Raw genomic sequence first — 12,163 nt, forward strand, 5'->3', positions numbered from 1 at the left:
CGCCAGTAGCAAACAATGGAGTGCGCTCTGCTGGACAAACTAAGTAATTACAGCATTTCAAGCATTTTATCTGCGTTATATGCTCCGTAAAAAAAAATTTCATGTCTGCGGCGTATCGGCGGCATATTTGGCGATACCGATATATCGGCGACAGGCTCATATCGGCCGATATAAACGATATATCGGTCGGGCTCAAGTATAAGCGGTAACATTCTTTACAACATTTGACACTTTCATTTGACACAGTGGACACTTTAGTAGTGACAGCTTTTCTGTTTGCAAACATCAATTTTAACTTCCTTGGTGATCAGGCAGTTCTCTTGAAATTAGATTTGCCTTTTGAGGCTGTTAAAGATTATGCATCACTCGTTTCGCGTTCAAGAGGGTTCCTCGAGCTGAAGGGATCCCCCGAATTTGGTGCGGATCCGCCGCGCCGTTACGGAGATATGGCCGTTCAAAATTTCAATGGTTTTCCATAGACTTAAGCTTTAAAGCGTTTAATCCAGGCCGCCAGTAGCAAACAATGGAGGGCGCTCTGCTGGACAAACTAAGTAATTACAGCATTTCAAGCATTTTATCTGCGTTATATGCTCCGTAAAAAAAAATTTCATGTCAGCGGCATATTTGGCGATACCGATATATCGGCCGATATAAACGATATATCGGTTGGGCTCGAGTATAAGCGGTAACATTCTTTACAACATTTGACACTTTCATTTGACACAGTGGACACTTTAGTAGTGACAGCTTTTCTGTTTGCAAACATCAATTTTAACTTCCTTGGTGATCAGGCAGTTCTCTTGAAATTAGATTTGCCTTTTGAGGCTGTTAAAGATTATGCATCAGTTGTGTCTTGTCTCACCCTTGTGGAGTGGAGTCAGTTTGCTTTTGAGTCAAAGTCAATTATCACCGTTCTCACTCCCCCTTATCCATGTTGATATATGGATTATGGCAAATAACTTGGCGGCAGTCCATTGAGAAAGCATTACACCAAATTAAATTTGTACTTTGCTGAAGGATTTAGCTTCCTGCGCTTATTTTATTATTAAATATCTGTCGAGGGTGTAATCCCTTAGCGCTTGAGCTGCTCGTTCGAGCTGCACCTTTTTTTTTTCTTTTAAAGCTGATTTTCTTTCATAGAGAAGGCAAGCCTTTTCAGGCTTTTGACATAACTTGTCATTCCTCGACATTGATGTGTTCTTTTACTTTATGCTTCAAACAGTGGTATATAGATAGCAGCGCTGCTGTAATGATTTTATTGAATTCCCCTCCACCCCTGTCTATGAGTACAAGTTGTCTTCATCTGATGATGAGTTAATAAATCTAGAATGTATACGTTTTTCAAGAGACAACAATGTGTATTTCTGAGTTTGAGTCAATCCTTCAGTCATCATTTGAAATTGAAATTGAAAATGTATGCTAAAGGACAATATCCTTATTGTCCTTTAACATAAATCAACGGGGACACAGAGGCGCAATGCATGTTTTTTAAGAACGTACTTGAACATTTTGTATTCCTCCTAAACTCCTCATTTAATTCAGATTCACTCCCAGTCACATGGCTCTTATGATTGATTACTTGATTAAAGGGGTCATCTTGAGACTCTGGGTCACAACACTACAAGATAATGATTTTTTTGGGTGAAAGAGAGTGAGCTTATGTTATTCTGTTTCGCCTCTCTTTTTTTAAAGCAGCAACTCCGAATGACTCCTCCGCTTCAGCATCACCACCATCAGTCTCGTCTGCCTGGTCCAAGGGGCAGTGGAGGTCCTGGGCTATTCCCGGATCCGGGCACGCCAATTCCTCAGCAGCCGCTGCAGCTGTTGATGCCACGTCTGGCCCACCATTCTCCGGGGCCCAGAACACAACATGACACACACGTACCACGCTCGTTGAACTCACCGCTGAGGCACTCACATGCACATCCCAACCAACACCAGCAGCATCAACAGCATCACCCCAAGAACATTCACATCAACCCTCACTTCAGAGGACCTTCCTCCTCATCTGTGCAAGGTATGGCCCCAAAGACCACCAACCTGATTTTTATATACAGTAGTCAACATTTGAAGTGGATAAAAAAAGTTAATCAAAGTTGTCCTAAGACAAGAATGGGTTTTAGGACAACTTTGATGAAAGGTTTTGATCCACTTCAAATGTTGACTACTGTAGTTAGGTGAATGGAGGCTGTCTAAGCATCTGCTGTAACATGTCTTTGACATTGTAAAGTGCCTGTCCGCTTGTTAAAGGGGTCATGAATAAAAATTGTCTTGGTATTTACACATAATAGAGGTTACTCTGCAATAAAAACATACTATTATGTAAACGTATCATTGCCACTATTTTCCTCGACACGGTCCTTAACACATGTCATTCTTGTATGTAATCAAGGAGGTGTTCTAAACAACTCCTCTCAGTCCATCAAATGAAGGCCTTTTTTGGTGCAAAATACTTGGCAAACTTTATAAACTAACCTCGGAGAAACAAAAAAGTGCATTTCATGATCATCATGATCTGTGATTGGTGTAATATGTTATGGCTCATTGTACAGACGTTCTTTGTCCAAAGTAGTTTACTGCTGTTTATGCATTAGTGAATCAAGCCACTGACTAAATGTTCAACAACTGTTCCTGGTAGTAGCTTGAAAACCATCTATTATCTATATCATGATTCATTTATAAACAAAGTGTTCAAAGAATAGTTTTCAAATTGCTGAAGCAGTCAATTCGAGACCAGCCTATCAATGATTTGATTTCTGCATTTTACACTGCTCAACAAGTCTCTTATTTACATTGTTTTCACTGCATTAGTTATGATTAAAGTATCGGTGAGACTAGAGAAATCATGTTGCAATAAGGAGGTCATTGCACTGTGTACTCAGTAGACATAACTGGCTTCAGTGCAGCACTGCAGCCTTTGATTCAATGGGAGTAGCTCTAAATAATGCTATAATCAACACTTTTCACAGTTAGTTAATCTTGTTGGCTGTTATAGTAAAAATGCAGTAAAGTTTTCAAGAGAGTTCCACTTATAATACTCATTTCATATGCAAAGATATTATCCAATCAGCAGTAGTCATTTATATTGAAGTCTCACAGCTAGACACATGGCCTTCCAACAGAGTATTCAAATCAGAGGGCTAAAATCAGGGTTGAAAATGACCATTTATCTCTAAATTCTGACTGTTATTGATGGAGAAAAAACCCCATAATTATAAGCGCACCTCAGGAAACAATATGAAATCATTTAAAAATAAATTTCATGACCCCTTTAAGTCTGACATCACACGCCATCATTTCCAAATGCTGTATTAGGTGCCAAAAACAAACGGCTAACAGTGCTAATATACACTCACGGTGTGGTGTAATACTACAAAAAAAAAAATCATGATCCTGACCTTTAATGGCCAGACAGTGATTCATCTTTTATGGATTGTAAAAATATTGATGTCTGGGATGCCGTGAGCCCGGAGACTGTAGTGTACACTGTAATTTTTTTAAGCTTAGGTTAAATGTGACACCATGATTAAATAGTGCTCATAAACGGCTGTTGACATGGTATTCTCAACTTAAATGAGTATAGGCTTGGACCCAGAAACAGTATTCCTTATTTCACGATTTAAGCAGATTCCCTGTTCATTTTTAGGCCTTTGCACTTTTGGCTGATGCTTACTCGCATTTTCGCTCAGTCCTTTTAAGAGTTTTTTTTCCCCCTTTGGTATGGCCTTCACTCTGTAGGCAGTCCATCAGCATTAAACCAGCTTTCTGAAATGCACACATCTGCGGAGGTGAAATGATTCACAGCGAAATTACTCCTTTTGACTGTCAGTTTATCTCATTAGGTGGCCCAGTCTGCTCGAGAGAGAGAGATGCACAGTTTAATCAGCAGAACAGCCCTCTCTCTATGACCAGCTGTGACAAACCATGGTTTAGACATGTGGCAAGGAGAGACTTTCATGGTGTCTGTGTTACCTCGCCCCACTCTCTGGTTCTGCATCCCTTTTTCTGTCTGACTCGTGCTTTCTCTATTTCCATTTAATCTCAGTTCCCTCAATGCCTCCTGTGCAGAACCAACCGAGGCCTAACATCGGTCCACAGAGACCCCCGGTAAGTAATCTCACGTTGCTTTGTTACAATTAAGTGATTTTACTCTGCATAAAACTGCAGTGTGTTACATCATGGTATTTCTGGGTTTGACTGGCATGTAGCCACCAAAAGCAAAATTTGTCTTGCTGTGTGTATAGCATGTCTCTAGAAAACTAAAAACATCCTCATATGTAAGCTGAATCTGCCAGTTGAAATCGAAATGGAGACCGTGAAAAAACAGAACAGATGTAAAAGCCCTTTACTTGTGTGTAAGGATGTAGAGGAACCATCAGGCAGCTGCCCGTGCTGTAGCTAAAGTGATTACTGCTGAGGAGGAGGCCTTCTGAAACCCCCCAAACTCTGTTTCCCCCGGTTCTCTTCTTTTTCCTCTGTTAAAAGTACTTTGATTTTCCTTTTTACTATTGCTGTCTAAATGATGTATAGTTCAGTGTTTCAGTTTGGAATATGGCAGTGACATGAGCACTGTGCAGTGCTACATTCAAAGTTTTCATTCATGGGATCAGTGCTGAATGAAAAAAAAAAACATTTAATTTTGATAATCACTGGGATCAAGTCATTTACACACAATGTCAGATAGGACACTCAAGACTCATATAAACTTTTACTATCAAGAGAGAATTTCCCAAAGTGTTCATCTTGTCAGAATCCATGGTCCATTAAAACACATTTTACTGGATTGTACTCCAAGTAAATCCAAATTTAGTCTTAAGGTATTTAGAAAATTGTGGCAAGGAGAGACTTTCATGGTGTCTGTGTTACCTCGCCCCACTCTCTGGTTCTGCATCCCTTTTTCTGTCTGACTCGTGCTTTCTCTATTTCCATTTAATCTCAGTTCCCTCAATGCCTCCTGTGCAGAACCAACCGAGGCCTAACATCGGTCCACAGAGACCCCCGGTAAGTAATCTCACGTTGCTTTGTTACAATTAAGTGATTTTACTCTGCATAAAACTGCAGTGTGTTACATCATGGTATTTCTGGGTTTGACTGGCATGTAGCCACCAAAAGCAAAATTTGTCTTGCTGTGTGTATAGCATGTCTCTAGAAAACTAAAAACATCCTCATATGTAAGCTGAATCTGCCAGTTGAAATCGAAATGGAGACCGTGAAAAAACAGAACAGATGTAAAAGCCCTTTACTTGTGTGTAAGGATGTAGAGGAACCATCAGGCAGCTGCCCGTGCTGTAGCTAAAGTGATTACTGCTGAGGAGGAGGCCTTCTGAAACCCCCCAAACTCTGTTTCCCCCGGTTCTCTTCTTTTTCCTCTGTTAAAAGTACTTTGATTTTCCTTTTTACTATTGCTGTCTAAATGATGTATAGTTCAGTGTTTCAGTTTGGAATATGGCAGTGACATGAGCACTGTGCAGTGCTACATTCAAAGTTTTCATTCATGGGATCAGTGCTGAATGAAAAAAAAAAACATTTAATTTTGATAATCACTGGGATCAAGTCATTTACACACAATGTCAGATAGGACACTCAAGACTCATATAAACTTTTACTATCAAGAGAGAATTTCCCAAAGTGTTCATCTTGTCAGAATCCATGGTCCATTAAAACACATTTTACTGGATTGTACTCCAAGTAAATCCAAATTTAGTCTTAAGGTATTTAGAAAATTTTTTTTTAAACATCTTTAGTTTTAATTTTGAATAACTGAACCTGGCTCTCGCCGTGAAGCTGGCATGGCATTAAAAAGAAGGAAAAAATTATCACACAGCAGATCCATTTAACTGTAAAAACTGATGTCACATTACCTAAAATATACACTTTCTCTTATAAATTCTAACCTAAATTCCTGATTGTGAAAAGGAAACTTTGTCCATGTGTTTGCCAACTATTCATGTACTGTGACCCCTTGTTTGGACACATTGTGGACATTTAAAATGATTGGTCATTCCTAAAATTGCTGAATATGAAAAGTTCCACACACACACACACACATTCATGACACATTTCCAGCTGTCTCCCTCTCATAGCCAGTCTGGTATAGACAAGACACCATTTAAAATGCCATTGGCATTTTGCAGGGAGCGGTGTCCATTAGCCCTCTGGGCACTTGATTATCATACATTAGCATATGAGCACATCTCATCTTACAATAGGCTGATCCATAATTTCTCTATGAATATTTACTACTGCAGAGTTTTTGAATATTAATCTCCATTCTACATATTTATATTGTATTTTATGTTTGATACTGCTCTTAGCAGAATTAGTATATTACTCTTTAGTAAATCTGTTTAAAAAAAACATAGCCTGGCTTCATTTTACAAGTTAGTCGAAGTTTAAAGTTAGATTTTCTTTTGTTAAACGACATTTATTGCTTTATTGCATATTAGTTGGATGGATAAATTGCTTTTATTATGTCAGAAAGTAGCACCGTTGGAAGGATTTTTGTATATAGGTATATAGAATAGAAAACACTTGTAGAAATATGGAAGGAATTTGTCTAGAAATATAAGAAATCTGTTTTTCATATTTGATGTTTTGTGTTTGTATGTCAGGATCAGAAATTAATGAGGGCTTGGGGCAAAAATACTACCAAAATTTAAGATAAAGCACAATTAAACTAAATCTACTTCCGCTGTTGCCGTTAAAGTGAAATGTGAAAATGAAATTAAAAGTGTTTAATGTAGCATTACATTTAGATCTGCTTACATTGCATCTGATTCCTTTACATGTTTTTTTTCTCAGTGTTCTCAGCATTATAATCAGTCACACACGTTTCTGTTGAGTGAATGAATGCAGTGGCTAATCAGAGGCGTTTAGATTAGTCACCGCACTCACTGAATTCTGCACTCTCACAAATTCTCATCATAAAGTGCAGAGGTGAAATAAGAGATTCATTTCACAGTGTAGACAGCTTCTGTGATTTATAACGTGAGGTGTTTTTGAGTGCTTAAACTCTTGCTAGACTGAAGTCAATGATGGGAAATAATCTGCTTGCTTTCTGTATACAATTTATTCACTGTTAAAATAGTTTTTACGCTGGTAAGACAACCAATGTGAAGTCTTGATTTTCTAATTCGTAAAAAAGCATGAAACTAATTCATAGATTATTCTTAGTTTGTTTTGTCTATGTAGCCAGAATATGAAGAGCCATTTCCCCAAATACAAAAACACCTTTTGTATTCTATTAATCAAAATTAATAAGCAGCATTAAACAGTCTGTGAAAACAAACATAAATGGCATGTCAGATGCTTCAGTTATATTTTTCTAAAGATGGCTGTTGTTGGTGTTGATAAAATTTTATCGGTAACAGGCTGTAATGTTCTGAATGATTTTGAATATATATGTTTATAATTTATTTTTCTTTTCTTTTTTACCTTGATCTATGAGAATTTGTCAGATACCTAAAGACAGAGCAGAGATGAATAAGTTGCTGAGTTTATTTTAAGACACATGAGGCTGGTCTTCAAAATGGCAGCAGCTCATGCTTGGCATTTGTCTTTCTCTCTCATCTATATCTCCCAGGCAGATCATAACTGGTTACATATTGAACAGATCCATGGGTATTTACAAAAGATTAGCCCCCCGAAAGGACATGCTTCTTTTATCAAATGAATACAAACTTGCAAAGGTATTGTGAATGCACTTAAGCTCCCATTGTGTTATAGGAGCTGACCTTTTGAATAGAGCAATGAAGTCCACAATAACAATGTGATTCTCTCTCGCTCCCTTCTGGCCGTTGCTTAGCTAAGCTGCCTGATTGACCTTCTGTTAAGCAACTTGGCTGGCCTTGGTGACACTCACTGGCCGACTGAAGATCAGAGCTGAAAATGTGGCTTAAAAGTTTGATTGCATCTTAAGTCATTTATAATGAGTAAAGAGGTGCTAAGCATCACAATTTTCTGGAGTGTGGCCCTTTTGAACGAAGGCTAATTTCTTAAGAGCAAAGGATATTTTCAAAGAATAAAGGAGAGGGGATTCATATTCAACTGCAGGATTAGTAAGGATCGTTATCTGTCTTTCCTCTGGAAAGGTAGAGGGGGGTTGAGTTTTATGAGCAATGGGGTAGGTAAGCGCTGAAAATGGGTATATGCAAATAGTTTTCTTTCTGCCTTAAAGATTTCTCAGTGGTTTAAGCTGATGGTTATGATCTTAATATGAAGAGTTACATTTTAAATGAGCACAAATAAGAAGCTTTTTGTCTTTGAAACTCATGTGTCAACAATAATATTTTGGTGCTGAAATAGTCATAATGTTTTCTGTGGAGTCAGTGTGATTTTTGCTGTTGGCTGTCCTCCTCCAGGCTCCTCCTGATTTCCAGCAACATCTCCAAGGGAATTTTGGCCCACCTCAACGGTCTCTGCCCCCCCAGGATCAATGGAGAGGACCACCACCACATCATCAGGATCCAGAGCACTTCTTCCCTGGTGGTAAGGTCAATTTAAGGTGGTCACACTGGTTGCTTGCATAGACTATACCTGCATTGTTTTGAATATCTGTTTTGACTTTTGTTATTCCATCCAGTCGTTTACCAGCAACTGAAGCAGTCAGAATTTATGCTGTAGGTTTCTGGCTTCTCATTCACGTTATGTCTTTTATTCCTTTCTTTTCTCTTTTCTAGAGCCACGTTTTTCGGGCCAGCACATGTTTGACCAGCCAGGCCCTGCCCCCCTCATGAATAACAGTGTTCTTCCGTTATCAGGGCAAGGCCCTCCATCTTTCCCCCCACAAGGGGGACACCGAAGTCCTGGATTTGGTTCTCTGGGGCTTGGGCAGAACCAAGGGCCTCAGGGAGGAGGTATGCCTATCAATGATTTGATTTCTGCATTTTACACTGCTCAACAAGTCTCTTATTTACATTGTTTTCACTGCATTAGTTATGATTAAAGTATCGGTGAGACTAGAGAAATCATGTTGCAATAAGGAGGTCATTGCACTGTGTACTCAGTAGACATAACTGGCTTCAGTGCAGCACTGCAGCCTTTGATTCAATGGGAGTAGCTCTAAATAATGCTATAATCAACACTTTTCACAGTTAGTTAATCTTGTTGGCTGTTATAGTAAAAATGCAGTAAAGTTTTCAAGAGAGTTCCACTTATAATACTCATTTCATATGCAAAGATATTATCCAATCAGCAGTAGTCATTTATATTGAAGTCTCACAGCTAGACACATGGCCTTCCAACAGAGTATTCAAATCAGAGGGCTAAAATCAGGGTTGAAAATGACCATTTATCTCTAAATTCTGACTGTTATTGATGGAGAAAAAACCCCATAATTATAAGCGCACCTCAGGAAACAATATGAAATCATTTAAAAATAAATTTCATGACCCCTTTAAGTCTGACATCACACGCCATCATTTCCAAATGCTGTATTAGGTGCCAAAAACAAACGGCTAACAGTGCTAATATACACTCACGGTGTGGTGTAATACTACAAAAAAAAAAATCATGATCCTGACCTTTAATGGCCAGACAGTGATTCATCTTTTATGGATTGTAAAAATATTGATGTCTGGGATGCCGTGAGCCCGGAGACTGTAGTGTACACTGTAATTTTTTTAAGCTTAGGTTAAATGTGACACCATGATTAAATAGTGCTCATAAACGGCTGTTGACATGGTATTCTCAACTTAAATGAGTATAGGCTTGGACCCAGAAACAGTATTCCTTATTTCACGATTTAAGCAGATTCCCTGTTCATTTTTAGGCCTTTGCACTTTTGGCTGATGCTTACTCGCATTTTCGCTCAGTCCTTTTAAGAGTTTTTTTTTTCCCCTTTGGTATGGCCTTCACTCTGTAGGCAGTCCATCAGCATTAAACCAGCTTTCTGAAATGCACACATCTGCGGAGGTGAAATGATTCACAGCGAAATTACTCCTTTTGACTGTCAGTTTATCTCATTAGGTGGCCCAGTCTGCTCGAGAGAGAGAGATGCACAGTTTAATCAGCAGAACAGCCCTCTCTCTATGACCAGCTGTGACAAACCATGGTTTAGACATGTGGCAAGGAGAGACTTTCATGGTGTCTGTGTTACCTCGCCCCACTCTCTGGTTCTGCATCCCTTTTTCTGTCTGACTCGTGCTTTCTCTATTTCCATTTAATCTCAGTTCCCTCAATGCCTCCTGTGCAGAACCAACCGAGGCCTAACATCGGTCCACAGAGACCCCCGGTAAGTAATCTCACGTTGCTTTGTTACAATTAAGTGATTTTACTCTGCATAAAACTGCAGTGTGTTACATCATGGTATTTCTGGGTTTGACTGGCATGTAGCCACCAAAAGCAAAATTTGTCTTGCTGTGTGTATAGCATGTCTCTAGAAAACTAAAAACATCCTCATATGTAAGCTGAATCTGCCAGTTGAAATCGAAATGGAGACCGTGAAAAAACAGAACAGATGTAAAAGCCCTTTACTTGTGTGTAAGGATGTAGAGGAACCATCAGGCAGCTGCCCGTGCTGTAGCTAAAGTGATTACTGCTGAGGAGGAGGCCTTCTGAAACCCCCCAAACTCTGTTTCCCCCGGTTCTCTTCTTTTTCCTCTGTTAAAAGTACTTTGATTTTCCTTTTTACTATTGCTGTCTAAATGATGTATAGTTCAGTGTTTCAGTTTGGAATATGGCAGTGACATGAGCACTGTGCAGTGCTACATTCAAAGTTTTCATTCATGGGATCAGTGCTGAATGAAAAAAAAAAACATTTAATTTTGATAATCACTGGGATCAAGTCATTTACACACAATGTCAGATAGGACACTCAAGACTCATATAAACTTTTACTATCAAGAGAGAATTTCCCAAAGTGTTCATCTTGTCAGAATCCATGGTCCATTAAAACACATTTTACTGGATTGTACTCCAAGTAAATCCAAATTTAGTCTTAAGGTATTTAGAAAAAAAATTATTTTAAACATCTTTAGTTTTAATTTTGAATAACTGAACCTGGCTCTCGCCGTGAAGCTGGCATGGCATTAAAAAGAAGGAAAAAATTATCACACAGCAGATCCATTTAACTGTAAAAACTGATGTCACATCACCTAAAATATACACTTTCTCTTATAAATTCTAACCTAAATTCCTGATTGTGAAAAGGAAACTTTGTCCATGTGTTTGCCAACTATTCATGTACTGTGACCCCTTGTTTGGACACATTGTGGACATTTAAAATGATTGGTCATTCCTAAAATTGCTGAATATGAAAAGTTCCACACACACACATTCATGACACATTTCCAGCTGTCTCCCTCTCATAGCCAGTCTGGTATAGACAAGACACCATTTAAAATGCCATTGGCATTTTGCAGGGAGCGGTGTCCATTAGCCCTCTGGGCACTTGATTATCATACATTAGCATATGAGCACATCTCATCTTACAATAGGCTGATCCATAATTTCTCTATGAATATTTACTACTGCAGAGTTTTTGAATATTAATCTCCATTCTACATATTTATATTGTATTTTATGTTTGATACTGCTCTTAGCAGAATTAGTATATTACTCTTTAGTAAATCTGTTTTTAAAAAAACATAGCCTGGCTTCATTTTACAAGTTAGTCGAAGTTTAAAGTTAGATTTTCTTTTGTTAAACGACATTTATTGCATAATGACGCATTAGTTGGATGGATAAATTGCTTTTATTATGTCAGAAAGTAGCACCGTTGGAAGGATTTTTGTATATAGAACATTTTTATAGAAAACACTTGTAGAAATATGGAAGGAATTTGTCTAGAAATATAAGAAATCTGTTTTTCATATTTGATGTTTTGTGTTTGTATGTCAGGATCAGAAATTAATGAGGGCTTGGGGCAAAAATACTACCAAAATTTAAGATAAAGCACAATTAAACTAAATCTACTTCCGCTGTTGCCGTTAAAGTGAAATGTGAAAATGAAATTAAAAGTGTTTAATGTAGCATTACATTTAGATCTGCTTACATTGCATCTGATTCCTTTACATGTTTTTTTTCTCAGTGTTCTCAGCATTATAATCAGTCACACACGTTTCTGTTGAGTGAATGAATGCAGTGGCTAATCAGAGGCGTTTAGATTAGTCACCGCACTCACTGAATTCTGCACTCTCACAAATTCTCATCATAAAGTGCAGAG

The 12,163-nt window shown here is 38.3% G+C and overlaps 1 protein-coding gene across 1 annotated transcript in view; it reads left to right on the top strand.

Annotated features, from left to right (window-relative positions):
- The window catches only part of LOC107556054 (RNA-binding protein 33-like), a gene marked incomplete at its 5' end in the record, with an annotated part of 43,803 nt that overhangs the window by 12,602 nt on the left and 19,038 nt on the right, over positions 1-12,163 (top strand). The window contains 3 exons of the mRNA XM_016239046.1: positions 1,693-2,017; positions 4,046-4,107; positions 8,361-8,487. Of these exons, the coding sequence (XP_016094532.1) occupies positions 1,693-2,017; positions 4,046-4,107; positions 8,361-8,487 (514 nt within the window). The remainder of the gene's footprint in view (positions 1-1,692; positions 2,018-4,045; positions 4,108-8,360; positions 8,488-12,163) is intronic.

Source organism: Sinocyclocheilus grahami, unplaced genomic scaffold (assembly GCF_001515645.1).
Source record: "Sinocyclocheilus grahami isolate Dianchi unplaced genomic scaffold, SAMN03320097.WGS_v1.1 scaffold554.1, whole genome shotgun sequence".
Lineage (NCBI taxonomy): Eukaryota > Metazoa > Chordata > Actinopteri > Cypriniformes > Cyprinidae > Sinocyclocheilus > Sinocyclocheilus grahami.